The sequence below is a fragment of the Lepisosteus oculatus genome, chromosome 13 (genome assembly GCF_040954835.1).
Source record: "Lepisosteus oculatus isolate fLepOcu1 chromosome 13, fLepOcu1.hap2, whole genome shotgun sequence".
Taxonomy (NCBI): Eukaryota; Metazoa; Chordata; class Actinopteri; order Semionotiformes; family Lepisosteidae; genus Lepisosteus; species Lepisosteus oculatus.
In genome coordinates, this window is record NC_090708.1 from 23,724,961 (window position 1) to 23,743,502 (window position 18,542).

The 18,542-nt window shown below is 39.0% G+C and overlaps 1 protein-coding gene across 3 annotated transcripts; it reads right to left on the bottom strand.

Moving 5' to 3' along the window:
- Positions 1-318: 318 nt before the first annotated feature.
- Positions 319-18,542, bottom strand: gyg2 (glycogenin 2). Of its 3 annotated transcripts, none has more exons than XM_015361465.2 (11): positions 17,941-18,542; positions 14,445-14,586; positions 12,268-12,442; positions 11,023-11,185; positions 8,636-8,762; positions 8,073-8,295; positions 7,668-7,790; positions 5,711-5,806; positions 5,239-5,346; positions 4,381-4,437; positions 319-1,755 (listed from the first exon to the last, which is right to left on the bottom strand). In XM_015361465.2, exons 1-11 carry the CDS (start codon positions 17,945-17,947, stop codon positions 1,573-1,575), a joined length of 1,404 nt encoding a protein of 467 aa, XP_015216951.2. In that variant the 5' UTR covers positions 17,948-18,542; the 3' UTR covers positions 319-1,572. The 3 variants fall into 3 exon arrangements, with proteins under 3 accessions (XP_015216951.2, XP_015216950.2, XP_015216952.2); XM_015361464.2 differs by having other exon boundaries at positions 5,239-5,349; positions 17,941-18,541; XM_015361466.2 differs by lacking the exon at positions 17,941-18,542 and adding an exon at positions 17,366-17,550 and having other exon boundaries at positions 5,239-5,349.

The window sequence follows — 18,542 nt, forward strand, 5'->3', positions numbered from 1 at the left end:
CAATGAACAATATTGGATGTATTGAATTATCAATTTTTATTACAAGAAATAACCATCCTTATTTTCAAATATATTTCTATATCTGGGTTGCTAACGAGAGGGCATCTTGCATAAAACTCAAAAATGGCTAGTGATTGTGGAAACAAGCCCGCAGAGATGCAGCAAGGTGGTCAAGTCAAGTTGAGACCATTTGACATCTGAAGAGAAATGTTTTGTTCTGTAAAACAGGAGACTCTAGCATTAAGCAAAGTTCACACAGTGAAGGTAAGCTACAGGTTTGTTTAAACTTACATATTTCAATTAAATAAGCAAACAAGGTGATGTTTAATGCTGTCATAGTTTATTATGAAAAACAGTGTGCAAATTCATCCATCTTTGATCTTCTACAGCAAGATCCAAAAACAAAATGCACACTTCAAAAGGTTATGATCCATAAAATGACTTACTTCCTAGAATGCACAATTGATCATTAACATGATTTGGCTTACTATAATGAACACATCATTTATTTGAAACTCCCTTATTTCAATGGGAAAACATTCTGTATTCTAATAACATTCTGTATCAAACAGACTGATGTGTGCTATACAAGAATATATAAATGATTTATACAACATTCTCCATGTAAAGCACAGAATTCTACTGCAAACTCCCTACTCCATAGGCACATTAATGTAAGGCAAGGATAGCCTTCAGTAGTGATGCTCAGCCGTTTCAAAGTTTGAAGTACTGTATCCTATTTAAAGGGGGAAAACAAATGAAATTGCCTCCCCTTCTGATTTTATCCCCCCCGAATGAAACTAATATTACTCATTTAGAATACAAATCGGCATAAACATTTTATCCAATTTGTTTAAAAAGAAAAAGGCTTCGGCAAGGTTTTACATTTTCTTTATGTAGCACCGATTTTGTTTGTGTGATTAGGATCCGAGAACGCAACAAGCATTGCACGTTATAAACAACGTGGAAATGATTTGCATTTTGAAGGATTCCTCAGTTGAAAAGTGATACCAAAGATGTACATAAACAGGTCAGTGGGGAAAAAAAGTTAAGGCAGCAGTGGCACTACTATGCAAGTATAACACTGGCAAATAAAGGTAGGTACAACCGGTGTAACCACATTCCTTCAGGGAACAGGAAGACATTTCACCACACTTTAGAGAACAAGTTTTGTCTAATTATCCAAACAATATTTTCCACTGTCATTCAGCAATTATGAAAACCTCTGTCAGAGGATTAACAAATACACGACAGAACACTTATGGGGAAAATAAGTCTCCGACATCCGACAATGTGTGCACATTGCACAAACCACTCAAGAATAAGCATGTACACCATATGAGCTGCGCTCGTTCGAGTGTACAGCTCCAACATCTTCCACAAGCTTTCCAGTTTACTATGCAGTCTGCCATTACTTTCATAACTTTATAATGCACCTTTTCCTTAATTAAATGTACTTCGGTTGTTTGCTTCACTATTATGACCTAATGCACATTAGTCATTTCCCTTCCCACAAATGTTTATTAGGGAAATGGCAATTACTGTTGTTGCAGAGGTTCATTATTCAAACTGTTATTCAAGAAACCTATCCAGTTTCTTCTGGATGTTCTCAAAAGCATCTTCTCCCATGTAGTCCATGCGCCCTTCTTCCCACATCCTTCGGTGATCCGAGTCCGAGAGCTCGGGTTTGGTGTCAACGGGGAGCTCAGGTTTGATGTCGATGGACAGCTCTGACACAGTAGCCATCAGATCCACCTGGGATAGGAGGACAAAGATTAGAGAACTTGCAGCTTTGAAAAGGATGACTCCCAGGGAGAATCCAGATGAACAATAAGGATCCAAGACTGACAAAGAATGGCTCAAGATGTGAAAGATATGAAAAACTTGCAGTGCTATTTCTGCAAAGCACTTCCTGATTTTTTTTCTCAATTACAATATGGATCATACTAGTCCTTCAGATCAGGTCAAAATTACAATGAATTAGAATAATTTAGAAGGAACTGTCACTGCATCCTGCTTAGCCACCCAATAGGAAATAACTATCCATTTAAACTACAAGAAACTCGTGTAGGTGTATAGTGTTCAAGAATCAAAATCATAACAGTACATATGAACAAATCTAAAGCTTAAGTGTAACATGAATGAGGACAGCACATAATTTTCAATTTATAATGGAAAAACACAAGACACTAGTCAAAAGACAGCATATACGAAGGCCCTCATTCAGCTAATTTTCATGATCATCAACTACAACAATATATTGATTCAATAAGATTTTTGTTCCCTGTAGATGGCAACATTACACCAGTTTAGAAGTAGCCTGCAACACTACACTGATAGTACTATTGTTCCTTTTAAATGTAACTGAAATGTTACTAAACTTATTTCTAGAAAAATAAACAAGTTTATGGCTAACATTAAAAAAACGATTCTATATAAATAAACATTCATTTTAATATTAACTTGGTTACTGTAAGTGTTTTTAAAAAGAACTGATCATAGGTAAGAATGAGTGCATTTCTGCAATTCAAAATCTCAGATTAATTCTCAGTTTTGTTAATTATGGTTTCATTACGTACATTCCTTTAACAGCTAGTCTAAAAACTCCTCATTATGAGAGCGGATGAATATGGGCTACAACTGCAATTACAGGAACAGTACCCATATGCAAGTCATTAAGCAAACCACAATGATGTACGAGACCCAGAGCACAGTCATCTTCTACAGAAAGGAAAAATTACTCCAGTTCATGCAAGTTATGAAGTATTCAAAATTTGAGCAACATCTTTCTCTTTGTAAAGAAAATGATTAGCTTAAAGTTTTATTATCTGCCACAAATAACCGAAAATTGATCAATACTTTTACATTCAGGCTTCCATGCTGAAAAAAGAGAAATTATCTTCAAAGTAAAAGTGACAGTAGTATTAATGCTTGATCTTTTTGACACGCATCAAATGTTTAACATTTTTCAGGTGAACTATGTCTAGAACTTTGTCCCACAATTTATTTTACACTACACACATCTCCATTCTGTTTATTATGAAGAATATTTGTTTTAATTTCATTTAACTGGTGGCAAAAATAAATCTACAGCCACACAAATAATCCACTCCAGCCAGAGCTGTGAAATGGCTGGAGTGAGATGCAAGTTAAAGGGGTTCTGGGATTAGTAATCAGGATTACTGGCAAACTCTGCTCTGGAGACTAAGGAGACAAAAACCTAAGCATCTGCTGTTATCTCTAAAGAAGCTCTCCTTGTTTCATAATCATAGGTTAAAGTTTTAGCTGGGAAACCAAAACCACTTCTGGCAATATTAAAAATGGACGTTCCGTGGTTTAAAAAAAAAAAAGATTGAAGAGTCCTCCATACACCCCTTTCCTAAATGCATGGCATTCATTTGTTGAAAATGCTAACTAGACTGAGCAGAAATGCTCATCAAAAAGCCCGCAAAAAATGATCTCTTGGTTCAAATGTGTGTCAAACTATAAAGATTCCCAAGGCAACCAAAACCTATTAGAAATTTGTGCCCCTTCAAGACAAAGTAACATAAAATAAAATTAAATTAAATTCTCACTGGCAAGGGCAATCTGTAATGGCTTTGGCATTTACCCGAGAACGTAATTTGCAACCCACAATAAAGCTGAAGAAAAAAAAAAAAGACATTGCCAACTTCTAAACCCACCAATTCCCCTCAATAACATTGAACCAATGGCTAACTATTCTCAATACGATGAACCACTATGAGACAGCCCAAATTCAAACTAGAGATGCCTGGACATTTAAGATAGAAACTTTTTGTATATCAACTGAACTTTGCTAAATCTCACAGTACAGTATGTTTTTTTCACCAATACTGGAAGATGTGGAACAAAAATGTTTAAAACTCAATTGAAATGAGAATTAAAAATTTCACAGATACCCAAAGGTCAAGGGCAAAGTTCATTCATATACAGTACACTTCTGACAACTTCAACTCGATGGGCAAAACATCACACTCCTTTTAGATCTTTTTTAAAAAGGGGATGGAACAGGTGAGGTGAGGGTAATTCATCTGTTCTGTCAGAAAAGAGTCCCAATAACACATCTCTTGAGCACTGTTTTGGCAAATTCAGATGTAATTCGTTGCACGCACACCCAAATAGAAGAGAAGAACATACTGTACAGCACCTGGCAGCCAAGGCTGTTTAAAAACAACTAAGGCAGTAATACAACGAGACTAAAAAGGGAAAAATCCTGCTCATTGAACTAGTGAATAACGGGATGAAATGCACAGAAACGTACTGAAGAGGAGTTAATCTGCTATTTAGCAAAGAAGTGTCAAACGGGGAAAGTGATGCAGTATAAACATCTACTAGATCTAAAAAAAAAAGGTTATTTGCCTGATCATTCAGAAGATGAAGGTCAGGGGCATCGTGGCTGCTCGAATTACAGAAGTGCTGAAAAAACAAAGCACGGAAGAGGTTAGCGCAGCACCTGTTACGAGACTAAAACATGACGATCCCAAGTCTAATAAGTTAAAAGAGCCTATCCACCCTCACAAAGAAAACTTTCTGTTCAGCTGGTGCAATACCATGTTGTATACATCACTACAAGGGTCTGGAGGCGGTGACATTTTTAATATTCTATTATAAGCGGACAAACCAAACAAACAGCAGCACAGGAACTTTTCTAGAGTTGCTGGTTTTAGAGGGTTTATTCAAAGGAACATTGGAGGACGTGAACAGATATAATTTGTAATGCATGTGAAACTGAAATGAAGTGTTAAACCATCAAACAGTAAGAAATACGAACAAGTGTTCACAAAAGATTCTTCCTGCCATAAACCTTAAACAGAAAAGAAGGTTTAAAATATGGTAAAAATACATCATGAGATGCTGTATAAGCAATTGGATTACATAGTTTTAAGCAGCTTATGAGAACAGTAAATTATTCTAATTTCCACACTAATTTAATGAAGAATGTTCCTTTAAGAGGAATGGCACATTGTGAACAGTGGAGTCATGTCAGGTAAAAAATGTAAGATTACGCACAAGAACAGGCCCGTATTTGCAGCTACGGTGTATACGATCCAAGATTCACCAACTGCTTCTTTAAAAGCAAGCAAGGCATGAGCTTTACCAAAGTGGCTGCTGTCTGGTTTAATCTAATCTAAACTCAGAATGGCTGACTTATACTGTACCTTTAGCGAGCCTCTGCACAGTTACATGCTCAATGCTATTTCGACGGTCATGACCTACCAGATCCTCAGCAGGCGTTTCAGAAGGACTATGCTGAGGCACAGGTGCCTGGATCTCGGGCTCTTCAACAGTGACTTCTTCTCTTGGAAGGTCCTCAGGGGTTTCCCACTGCTTAATCACAATCACTCTTTCAACCACAAGCACGGTCAAGGATAACCATGCAAACCATACAGTGAGACTTTTAAACCAGCTTTTCAGTGTACCCTGTTGTATAGCAGTGTGTGAAAATACAAAGGACAGCAAATTCCCCAAGGAGAAATATTCTATAGAATATACACACTCTTAAATTGGGTCTCAGAAAATATTTTTTAGAAAGTTTAAGCCATTAATAAATACTGCCAAATTCTTACAGATAAAGGCACATGAATGACGGAGCAAACGAAACAAGACAGCCGAATCGAGGTTACTTTTTAGGACCACTTCCTATTCTTTCATTTCAAAGCCCTGTTCGCCTTAAAATGCTCAAGCTTACCTGTTCCACTTCAGGTGCACTGGGCTGTGGAAGAGAAGCAAGCTCAGGCTGTGGAAGACTGCCATTGCAACTCCCAGAATCCTCTATGTGCACCTGCTGTTGAATCAAACAAGAAATCTTTAATTCTCCGGAGAGCATGCATAAAGCTCATGTGTGCACACATGGAAATACAACGGGACGTTTCTTAATTTTTTTTCTCCCAGAAAAGATTTGTTTCTTACCTACCAACAGAAGCTATAGTTTCACGGTGAAAGGTAGGAGGATGCAATAGGATATTCTAAATGCAGTTTTCACTCAAAACAATTTACAATTTATGCAACCTTAACAGTTGAACCATTCATAGTTCACTATTTAAAAAATATAACCCATCCTCAACATATTTGATTTTGGTGTGAAAATTTCATCATAGGCGTCTCAGATACTTTTGGGAAATGTGCCACACTGAGTATATGAGGGTGTAATTTTTCTTCATCTTCTATACTACGTCAATCCAATGACATGCGAGCCCTATTTAGTAGTTTGATATCATTGTCGCCCCACCCACAAACACTGAAATACCTTTGCTTCTGATACTGCAGATCTACAGGCATCTAATGGGACCTGCTTGGAAGACGTTTTTATATTCATACACAATTAACTAGACAAGCCTCACAGGAGGCCTTCTGCCATTAAAATGGCAAATGCAAACAGAGACATGGTCAGGGTCCTGTTTGCAGTATATTTCACAAAGAAAGTGGTTCAATAAAACGGAACACAATTCTTAAAATACTGAAAATTTCAGGCTCCCAAACACAAACTAGAAAACAGATTTATATCTCAAATTGAGTACAAATCCCTCATATTAGGGAAAACCTACAGTATCTTGCCGTCACATAATCCGCATTTTGACAATGTGTTCATGTTTGAAAGCATAACTCACCAGTTCAAACAATGGAGCATCATGGCACACAGTAAAAAAAAACTGCAAGTGAACTGCCCCCCACACAAATACACCATTTAGAAAAAAACAGGAAGTGAGAAGATTAAGGGATCAAGAAATAGATGCCAATAGCTCGTTAAAAGCTACAAAAGATATTGCTGTGGAAGTACATTCTTCAGTGTATGATTAGTTATTGGGTTGCACTTCTGCAGAAGTGCATTGCATTGTAATATTTCTTATTTAAATAAGTGATTGTAATCTAATCTTTTCAGAAGCAAAATCCTTTGCATTTAATTGTGCTTTCTTGCAGCAAGACCAGCCAGAGCTGCTATAAGTCACATACAGCCTTTTATCACAAGCACTTTCTGAAGGATCCACTGTGACAGCAGCACTTTATTGTGCCAGTACATAAATCTGACTATTCAATATCGCAGAGCTTCGCGGATAAAAATAGGTATTGGAGAACAGGCTCATGCAATCTTGAGCTTCTCAGAACCAAGGTCCTCACTATATCTCAGTGGGTTTCTTTTATGTTTGCCAGGTTAAGAAAAAAAATGAACATTAAGTTACATTTCGATTTATGATAAGATTCAGCCATCGTCCAGTAATTTTTCCAACGGCATTTGCATGCAAAATGAATCATGCTGACCTGACAAGTGCACGACACTAAGTGGATTACAGTGGGGTGGGGGATGTCGAGAATTAGCCCTGCAGGCTGGGATGACCATATACAGTAACAGCTGCACTGCTCCTTCAATCCACACTCAGACGTCCTTCTAATCTAAATCTCAAACCATCTTCTAACTAGATTCAGTTTATTCTTCCTCTGCAATCAAAGCATTTTTAATCATTGGTGAATATTTCATAAAGATTAAAATGTTTCTTTTGTAGCATCTGCTTAAAAAACAACTGTTTTACAATGCTGTGCAAAACTAAAGCATAATCCAGTTATAGATGCGAATGCACTGACAGAGCAGCAGCCATTAACCCATTAAACTCTGGAAATAATCCCTCCTGATATGCACAGAACATACTCACCCACTCATCTGATGAGGTTTGAGGTGGAATCAAATTTTCTAGTTCTGGTGGGTAATATTCTATGTGTGAAGGTACAGCTGGTTCCTCCTCCCTCACACTGATTTCAATACTTCCTACTTGGTACTACACAAACAAAAATGAGAAATTGCAAATTGGTGAATTTCTCAAAGATGCACACTAAAAACAACAAACATACAGACAACAGCTGTGCTGACAAGACCAAAAACAGAACAGCATTCAATATTTACATACAGTAGGAAATGTAATGAGTACCTGAAATAAATTAGGTAACCACATACAGTAACTCTAGCCGAAAAGCCACAAGTGCTTGAAATAGCTTCCCCTAGGTATCCCATCTCATAACAAGTAACTTACTAGAAGTATTTAATGTGCGGCGCATCCCACCTTACAGTGCTGTTGCTCGGACTCCCGCCTTTCACTGTGCTGCATCACTAAAGGGACAACTCCCGAGCTGTAGACTTCCCACCACAAGTTCACGAAGTGCTCCGAGTGACTCCCCACTGGGAAACCTGGCTCCTGATACGCACTCCTGGTCTGTGGGTTGTACTTGTAGTGCCATGGCTTGACGGAACCAAGGAAATGGACTATTTTGGCTTTATGACCGTACCTAAACGGAGCACACCCGTAAAAGGGCAACATGGGTCAGGTGACAGCCACCTGGGTAAAACTGGCACCAAGGCCAGGCAACAATATACAACCAGAGTTGCAATGTTTGTAATTTCAATGCCCTACAATGTTGCACACATGATGAAGTTGAAAGTGATGCCATCTTTTTCCAAACCAGGCTATGCCAAGGGCAGTAAAGCTGCTGTACTGGATTTAAATACACAAACACTGCATTTGCCATTTAAAATAATTTCAAACCGGTGGCACATGTTACAAATATTCCAATGTTTTTTTTTCCCCCCTGCAAACCCAGCACAACTACAGATGGGAAGAATACTTACTGCCTGAATGCTGGCCGATATGAATACACGGCACTTGAGCTGAGGTTATAGACAAAGGGCAAATGCTTATGGATGTCCTTTACTGCCCAATCACCGAAGAAGGAATTCAGGATTCCCTGGTCACCTCCTTGAGAAGATAATTGAAACAGAACAAAAACCGTTATATTAGAAGTGTATCTGCAGTATATTCTTTACAAAAGGTAGATCTGCAAAAGATCAGGTCACTACTGTAATGTGAATAGGCCACTTGCATTTGCAATGCTATATTCAACCTAGCCACTCAACATTGAGGAAAAAAAAGGTTCTTGACCTTTATATTCAATTCACTGTAGTTCACCCCAGAACTGAATGCACAAGCTTGCAAGACAGAGCAGTGAAGATTAAATTTAGCTTGCACATTGTCAGAGCTATGTGGTGTAATCAAAGCTGTGTGAAGACATTTCATTTGCTTGTAAAAAAAAAAGCCCTTTTCATTATACTTAACTTACAATACTGCATTGTTTAAAAAAATGCCACTTCATGCTGAGCTTGAAGCTTTATTAGATCTTGGAGCTAAAAGCATCACCAATTAAAACTTCAAATAATGCTTTATCTGAATCTTTTAAATCCTTGCCATTTTGGAATCATTTCTTAATATAAAGGTTATTCATATTATATTCAAATTTCTACTTTCTTAGAATAACCAATTCTAAGTACTCTCTGCAGTCAGCCCTTTCCAAAAGCCCAATGGCTCAGCTGCTCAATACGGTGCTAGGAAGCACTCAAAGAGCAGTGCTCAACAGGAAAATCCCTCAAAAACAATCCTGCGGGGTTGAACATGGAGCATTGGCACAATGCATCAGAGTATTTAAAATACTCACCTGTAGAGCAATGCAATTTGATATCAAATATAAACCAAAAGGTGATTGTGGTGTATTTTACAACACTGAAAAATACTTACCAAATAAAGGTCTGTTTTTAAAAAATAGTTTACATAGTGTCTTGTACAATATAATGCTTTTTAATGTGTGAATAAACGGGTAACTTGGTGTTCAAATCAAAATCAGGGGGATACATTTTCATCCAGGTAGGGGGTATATTTTTTTATAAAAAGCACCTCTACAATTGCTCTGACAGGAACCCAGGATGTTACACACAGAAAATGTAAGCATAAACACATACTGTAGAACTGGATTTTTATCAAAGGAAAAGAAAACAAGATTTTCCACAAATGATCACATCATCCATATGCCATTATATATTCAATTCATCTATTACTACACATTTTCCAAAATGTTATTTTTTACGACATCTCAAAGCCAGTTAGAGCCATAAACTGGTTTAAAAACCTTATCCCTACACCCAGGTCACATCACAAACCGATCCACTGGCCTTGGACTAGAACAAGAAAAAGATGTATAAAAGACGACCAGTGGCACGAATTTAATACATTGCATAGCGATAAAATGAACATTTATACATTTGCAACAAAATCCAAAATGATATAAATTCCTTATCTGAGATGATAAATCTTCACATGCACTGTAGGATTCCTAATAACTGAATTGCTGTTACAACCTGCAGTGGAATATCTCCATGGTTTTTGATTAATTTTTGCCGACATTTATTTCAGACAATAGTGTTGTCCGCATTTATACAGTTTGTTACACTTGCCTCCTGGGCAGCCAGTGTGTAAGGTGTCCCTATATTGCCTTTAAGTTACATCTCTTAACAGTGAGCAAGTCCTTGGCCAACCTAGGTTAACAGATAAATCTGAAAGGCAGAGGGAATAAGATTAATGATCCACAAATATGCAAGTGTGATTATGAAAATGCATCCTCCTGTAGATGGTGAAGGTCTTTCTTCCACCCTTGGGCTAGAGGAATGAGCCAGAGACATGGACTGTGTACACAAGGTTGTGTTCAACCTCTGTGGACTCACTATAGCATTTGTGCACTGAAAACTGGTCAGAGAAATACGTTTCCTTGTAACTGTTAAGTGCACCTGAAATCGGGTACTAAGCTACCTGGATGTCCATCCATCAATTTTCTAACTGCTTACCTCCTGGTGTGGATCATTGTGGTAACAGCCTATTCTATTACTGTAATAAGGCTAAATAAATCCATTAATCTATGTGGGTTACAGCTGCCAGAGCACTTGGGGGTTTGCAAACTTAAAGGAAATTGTCTGGCTCCCCACTGAAAGACTGCCACCCTCCCACAAACCCTTTCAGATACTGTAAATATGATTCCACATGGCACAGACTGTGTATGGTTGCAGTGAGTCAGAGTAGTAGAATATGCATTTTTACAAGTTGAGGATTGCATATCACAGCAAAGCAGAACAGTTTATAAGTTGCCACATTCCCAGCCTCAGGTTCCCCGGGTGTCGAGTTCCTTGTGACTTACCATCAAAGCTGCCGTTTTCCATTGCAAACCGGAGCAGCTGGTTATAGGTTTCCAGGGAGGGCCTGAACACAAACACCCCCGAATTAAAGCAGTCAGGCCAGCCGGGATCAGGGGCCGCTGACAGTTCCTCTCGGTCGAACAGCTCATCCACGTTGCATAACACCTACAGCACAACCGAGGATGGAGGTGAAAAGCTCAGTCTGGTTTTTAGACTGAGAAAACCTGGAAACAGGGAAGTGGTAACGGGCTTCTTCAACACAGATGTAGTGCCGCAACACAGGGAAGCAAAACAGTGAATCCTGCTCTTCAGTTCATTTTTAATTTCACAAAAATGAAACTTTCACTGGGTTTAAATCTAAGTGAAAAATGATTGTTTGGCCACATCATTGCTATTCAGTGTGGTTTTGTGGAAAGCTGTATTTACCAGAGTTGCTGCAGACCCCCAACGTCAGGGGTCTCCCTTGTCTGTTTAACCATGATAAACCCTTTCCAAATACTGTGTGCAGGCAATGTGCTTCCTGTAAGTACAGAGAGGGCTGACCTATCACCCTGTTTGTCCAGCAACGAACTGCAAACAGACCTTCCCACATGAAAAGAAACATTGTTTGGTTACATTGAGCAAGGAGTGTCCTTTGTTGGCACTGAAGTCAATATAAAGGGGGGTCTCAACTGCCACCACCAAATGTTAAAACCAAACAAAGTCTTCCACTACTCAACCTATTGTAGTTCTGCGTTTTGTCAATGGGAAATTATAATGGGGGGTAATTCTTAAATGGAATGTCTAGAAGTTTATGCAGTTAGACTGCCTAGGCAACACTTGTGGCATTATATGGATTGAAAAACCTGCACACCCAGGTGCAGTGGTTCGTAATGCTGCCTCACAGAACTGGAGCCCTGGCACCAATTCCTGGGGTTCTATCTGCATGGAGTCTCTACGTTGGGCCCCCGTCCATATGGGTTTCCTCCTACAATCCAAAGGCCTACTTGCAGCTTAACTGGTTTCTGGGAAAACTGGTCCTGTTGCGAGTGCCTGCCCTGTGGTGGACTGGAGGCCAGTCCAGAATGTATCCTGCCCTACGCCCGTTTCCTGCCAGGCTATACTCCAGTTCTCCCGCCATCAATAACTGGATAAAGTAGTGAGGAAAAACCTGTACTGCATCCATCACGAGAAGAATAATGGACTTGCATCCCCGCACGCCTTTCCACAGAGGAACACGGCATGGAAAAGGCCACGACTGCACTTACTAGTGTGTCGGCATCCAGAAAGACACACTTGGCGTACTGAGTGAGGGTCCAGCACTGCAGCTTGGTGAAGGTGATGCCCAGCTCTGGGCGTCTCAGCATCGCCAGGTGTGCCAGGTCTCCGCTGTCCAAACCGCTCACCTCCACCACCTCGTCAAACACTCGGGCAAGGGCAGCCCTGGGACAGGAGAGGAGGCCATGCAGTCTGGTCTTATACATATTTTCTAATGGAACGCATTTGGTCCCCAGACACTGAGCTATGTCACATGACTGGTTGCGTTTTGTTTCCTTTTGTTGATGTTTTTTGCAATGCACACTTACAGCATCCCCTATCTCGGGTTCCCTGGATGCCTATTTTAGGCTCTGTATTATTGTGATGTGAGAACATTCAAAAGCTTACAAGCAAACACTAATAGCTAATCAATCCCAGACATTTCCTGCGAGCTTCTTTCCTGCTAATATTAACTTTTATCTCCAGTCACCCGATTCATGCCAAGTAAACCACGAGACTGAATTACTATAGAATATAATTTTTGCTTTTTATTACCACACTTCATGCAAGCTCAAGATTCTCCAATAAGATTAGGGTAGCTTTTTACTCATGACCCTCTATTGGATAAAGCAGTTAGGAAATTGCTAAAAAGCTACTCTGTTCATCCATCAATTTAGGTAATTACAATGAAAACAAAATTCACCAGAACATCACCGTGACTTCTTCTTGAAACAGGACAACCCATTAAATCACAACTTTGATTTTTACAAATTGCAGAACCCCTTTTTTATACATTCAAAAAACCGGAACACATGTAGATATAGAAACAAATGGAAATTTAAGGCTCTGTTAAGGCATACCATTCCATACCAGCACATAGTGAATGTCTTTGCCATGGAATTTATTTCACATGCACAGTATAATTGAGTTTGCCACCCTTGGCAATTAAAAGCATCTTTCGATTACAGACTACCAATGTACCTCAGAAGACAAACTATTTCACTATACTGTGCCAAAGAGTGGGGATGGAAATAGATCTTTAAAATGTGGATGTCAGAAGAGGAGGCCAGGTTATAAACTGGCTGGAGATGGAACTATGACAAACATCATTCACAACTGCAAATCACTTTGAATAAAAAAAATTAAAATGGTGTGTAAGGATTAAAAACAAAATCTGTCACAAAACCGCTTAAGACCAGTTAAAGCTTCACTATATCACGCTTAAAAGTGTCAAAAGCAGTACTGAGGTCAAGAAGAATAAGAATAGAAAGAGGCAGAATCACAAGCCATAGGAATATTATTGGTGAATCTAACCAGGGCAGTGTATGTGCTACTTAGTTGTCGGAAACCAGATTGGAAGGGTTCAAATAGGTTTTTTGCAATGAGATGGCTGTTCATCTGAATTGTAACAGCAAGTTCCAATTTTTTTGCAAGAAAGGGTAGCTAAGATACAGGGCAAAAATTGCTTAGGGTGTCCAGAGCCATATTTGGGTTGTTTTTTTAGGAACTGGGGTAACTGCAGCACTTTTGAAGGCTTTTGGTACCACACCAGTACTCAAGGATTCATTTATTTTATTGAGGACAAGAGGGCAGAGTAGAGAAAAAAAATGAAATAAGACAATGGGAATGGGATCTAGCAGGCAGGTGGAGGATTTCATATGCAATACCAATTTACTAAGGCATGCAGAACCTTAGTACGTAGGGAGAAGTCAGAGAAGGGAACTAACAAAACTAGGCAAGCAGGGAGATGTGGAGGTAAGGTGTTGCAGAGAGAATGTGATGCCAGATGTTATCGATTTTGGAACTAAATAACTAAGAATGTGTTGCTGAGTTGGGATGAGGCAGGTAATACAGTGGGGCAGCTTGGCTTAGGCAATTTGTTGATGGTGGAGTAAAGGTTCTAGGATGGTTACTATTGCTCTCAATGATGAGGGAGAAGTAGCTGGATCTAGCAGACTCTTGCATCCTTGTATTCAATCCATCCATTCAATTGATAGGTAAATAACTGCTTTAAGCACATCGACAATAATACTTCTCAAACGTAATATTATTAAATACAGCCTGCGAATATCTGTAAAAGCATTAGCCCTCATTGTGGAGAGCTGTTTTAAGGCAGTTCTGTCTTGGCTTTGTCACTGGCCAAAATAGAACAGTTCAATACTAAAGTGAACACTCATTCTCCTCTTACCGTGCGCTGCTGGAGACCTGTGGTGTGATCAGGACTGCAGTCATTCTGGAGGTCCTGTGCTGCCGGAGAGACTGTCCAAGGACCAGCGCTCCCTGGCAGTAAACATCACTGGTAGCCAGGGTCACAAATGCCTCGTCTGTTACTAAAGGCAAGAAGAGTTTAAAAGTCTCCAACCTTGGTCCCTATTCCAGTTATTCCTAAAGGTAAAAAAATCAGAAGCACTCCAGTCCTGGTCCTAGAGGGCCACTTAGTCTCAGATGTCACCTTAAATCTGCTATTCAATATTTAGGAACACTTGTTTAAGCAAATGAGTCAATGAAGGGAATATTGGTTCCCGGAGGAATAAAGGATATTCTGATTTATTCCCCAAACGATTGGCATAACTTAATTTAACACACCACCTGTTTTTAACGAATCAGAATTAAAATGTTCCAGGCCTCTAGAAATCAATGGCTAAAACACCAGATCTAAAACCTGTAGGTCTCCCCAGAAGCAGGGTTAGAGACCCTCATAACTCATTTGAATAACCACTTTAAGGTAATATCCTGCATTTAGCATTCAGCAGCTTCAGGAGAGGGACTTATAAATGATATCTACATCTGGATGTGCATCATTCCTGTAGGTATCAAGGAACATATTCTGTAAATTATAAAAAACAACTGCACCACACACCATGCTGAGCAAAAGGACTGCAAGCTTAATAATCACTATGAGCAGTGTTAAAGGTAGGATCATTAAATAAAAGAGCACCATGAAACAGTTATTAGTATTGATTCTGTGAGAGTTCCAGCACTTACTGTAGTTGTGCTCGCTCCCCGATATAATGGCATATGATTGGAATGTTTCAGTAAACAGATATTTCCACGCTTCCTCCCCCTTGAAGCTAAACAGCAATTTTTCAGGAGCCTGTGGTGTGCTTAATAAGAAAAATAAACCACTGCTATTTGTTGTTTCTGCAGAGGTGTTCTTTAGACCAAATATTCCCCATGAAACCTGTTTCACACTGTTCTCAATGTGGGTAGCCTGCAATTTAAATTGCTTTCTGACCTTGTCATTGATTGCTCTAGTGAAATGCTAGCATTGTGTTCTACTCTGTTCAATCCATAATGAGATGATGCAGTTAGTGTTGCTAACCTTACATTTGTTTACACTTCTTACCCCAAAAAAAGTAATTAAAATGCAAATAAGTGAAAACGCATGAACACCCAGGCCTGTGAATGGCAAGGCCATTATGGATAGCCACTCTACAATAAGTGAGGGCTTCAGTTCTGTAAACAAGTATTTAAGTGACAATAAAACCTCCAGAAATTCATTAGTAGAGCAACTTAAATGGTTTAAAAATGAATTTAAAAATGCATCTGATTTTGAGAGTTACCTACATGGACACGTTTTACAAATACAGTTTTTTCTATACCGGTTTGAATGGCCTCATTTGATGAAGGATGGTTAAGAACTGGCCTATCGTACTTCTGATCCGATGCAGGTATATTGATACTTTTAATGAAAATAAACACTTCTATATTTTACACAAAAGCACCATAAGTTTTGTTTTACAGATGCTGTCCAAACAATTTCTGGGGTGTTAAAAAATGTTTAGACTATTAAATCATTAGCCGAGCTAAATGCAAAAGCAAAGCTGGGTGAGCATGTGCTCACTCAGAACGGAATGGCCTTCTCAAAAGCCGAAACTGTAAATGAAACATCTGATGGTATTATCAACTCAAGCATCAAGACAGTCTGTTTTTTATCCCCCCAATGTTGGGTACTTAAAAAAATAAAATAAAAATCAACATGGTTCTGCTCAAATGAATTTGCAAGTCAATGCTTCATTTATTTATTATTTTTGCTCAGGACTACAGAGAAAAGCACTGTATCCTTTCTGCATCAAATTTAAAAACATTGTTCCTCAGACATTTGCAGATGGCTGGAAAATACATGTATAATCATCTTATCTTTCTAACCTTCAGGGTGTGCATTAGAAGAAGAAATTTCACAATGACGGTCATTGGGCTTAGGTTCTGAGCAGTCCAATTAAATGTGGCCATAGTGTTGTGAGGACATTCCTGAAGCAATGTACTGTATCAGCCCTGGAAAGCTCCTTTCCAGAGATGCTACTGGTTATTGCCTGGCATTTACAGTGCAAATCTTAGGTCTTCATTTAGAATTTCCTTACTTTCCAGGAGCAGAGCAATGGAGCTAGAGTCTGCATCTCCGATTTAGAAGCTTTAATCTGATATATGTATTGTTCTAAGATCATTAGGCTGTAGGTTTCCTTAAAGCCTACAGCATACATTTTCAGGTTTAACTGAAAGAGAATACAAGGAAAATCTGTGTAGTCTCTTTTCTTTGCATATCAAATGCAAAAAAATGTATTATAACTGGTGTATTGATTCTTTTCTAACAATTTTACACTTGTAGTTACAAAGACTAACCGTAACTGACACAATGACTAGGCAAGCTTAAGAGTAATTGTCTCAGGGTTTACTTAAATACAACACTAACTCTAATAGTTCTTAGATGCATATACCACCAAGCTACAGTTGAGAGCGCAATAGACAAAAAGACTGCACTTTTCCGAGTTTCTTAGTGCTTCAGAGGGAAACGCTCCTGATTTTTCGCCAAATGATCCATGTGAACTCTTCTTTATAAAAGGGATTAAGACACCATTTTCATAAATTTCTAACAAAACGCATTTATCTGACTGTTTTCTATAAGCCACCCATGCAAGGCTATGTATTGATGCAAGATAGTTCTACCCTTAGAAACCGTCTGTAATTAACCGATAAATGCAGCATTCCGCACAACTGCATTGTAAACGTTAATAGCAAATTGTTAATTGCACTGTACATAATACAGACACGACTTAACAAATGGACAAACGAAGCTGGGAACACCTGCCCCTTCAGAAATGGGTTACTTACCTGTGAATGCTTTTGTCTGGCAGTATTACTTTTGATTCGTTGCAGAGGTGCAAGCAAAGATACATTTATACTTTGGATCATTTCTGAATTAGGAACTGTATTCAGCCCAGAAAAGACCCCGTGTGCCCCAGAGCACCACTGCAGGTGCGGATTTCTGTCATCTTCGAGATCAGAAACAACGCACGTGGTTAAAAAGTTGTTTAACCAAGCGGTTAAAGAGGTGCATGATGAAAGTGATGTATCCAAAGTAAAGAAGTTTATTTATTTTTTTTAAAATGTACTTTGTAGCTCATTATTATAACTATCACCACCAGCATTCTCTTGAAGCACATGCGCAAAACCTCCCAGTCTTTGCTTGTTAAAGGTTATAGCTGTTATAACGCCATCCTTTGATATATAGGGGTGGATCCGATATATACTGTAGCAGAATATATATATCCTTTAAAGAAGCCTTTAACCACACAAATGCAATATGAAACCTAGTATATTAATGCACAACGAAGCGTGCAGATAGTCGCATAGGAACATAACTGTTTCTAGGCATCACAAATAAAATGAAAACTTAGAACACCTACCTGGCATAGTAACAATTGCGTAGGCTCAGATTTCCCCAGTTGCAACACAAACTAAAATATACTGAACTAACGGTGCAGAAGGCGGTTCTGCGAGGCCCGAAATGTCCAACAATAATCAGAAAAAAAGGACGTTGGATTATGAAGTTTGCAGCAGTACTTTCGGCTTTCTACCAACCGGCGACTACAACAACGAAAATGTATGGCGATGAACAGCTAGAGGGTGATTTAGTGGTTTCTGAATTAAGTTTCAGAGCGCACTTAATAATACACCGGCGGTGCTTGGATTCTGCAGTGTAAAACGTACAGGGATAAATACTAAATTAGTAATCGCGCCGTAAAGCACCGGATAATCCCTCTGATACTAGGAAACATGATTATTTTGTTTTTACATACGGTATCCCAGCAGCTCTCATTTTCTATTATGCTAGAACAGCGTAGTTTGCTGTCCTTGCGTCTGCATTATAACCTTTGACGTTAGACGAGCTGGCAGGTAAACACCGACATAGTTCTTCATCCACCTCTCTTATAGGCTGTTGCACAAAATCGGGTCCACCCAGCACTAACTGGCCACTGCATTTGTCTCCTTGTTAATCCCATGTGTG

What these genes read in the sequence shown, in the direction of transcription:
- gyg2 (XM_015361464.2), bottom strand. An exon ending in TTCTGGATGCCGACACACTA is followed by an intron (nt 11,186 to 12,267) that starts GTAAGTGCAGTC and finishes GTTGTGCTGTAG; the next exon opens with GTGTTATGCAACGTGGATGA. An exon ending in GGAAAACGGCAGCTTTGATG is followed by an intron (nt 8,763 to 11,022) that starts GTAAGTCACAAG and finishes TATCTTCTCAAG; the next exon opens with GAGGTGACCAGGGAATCCTG.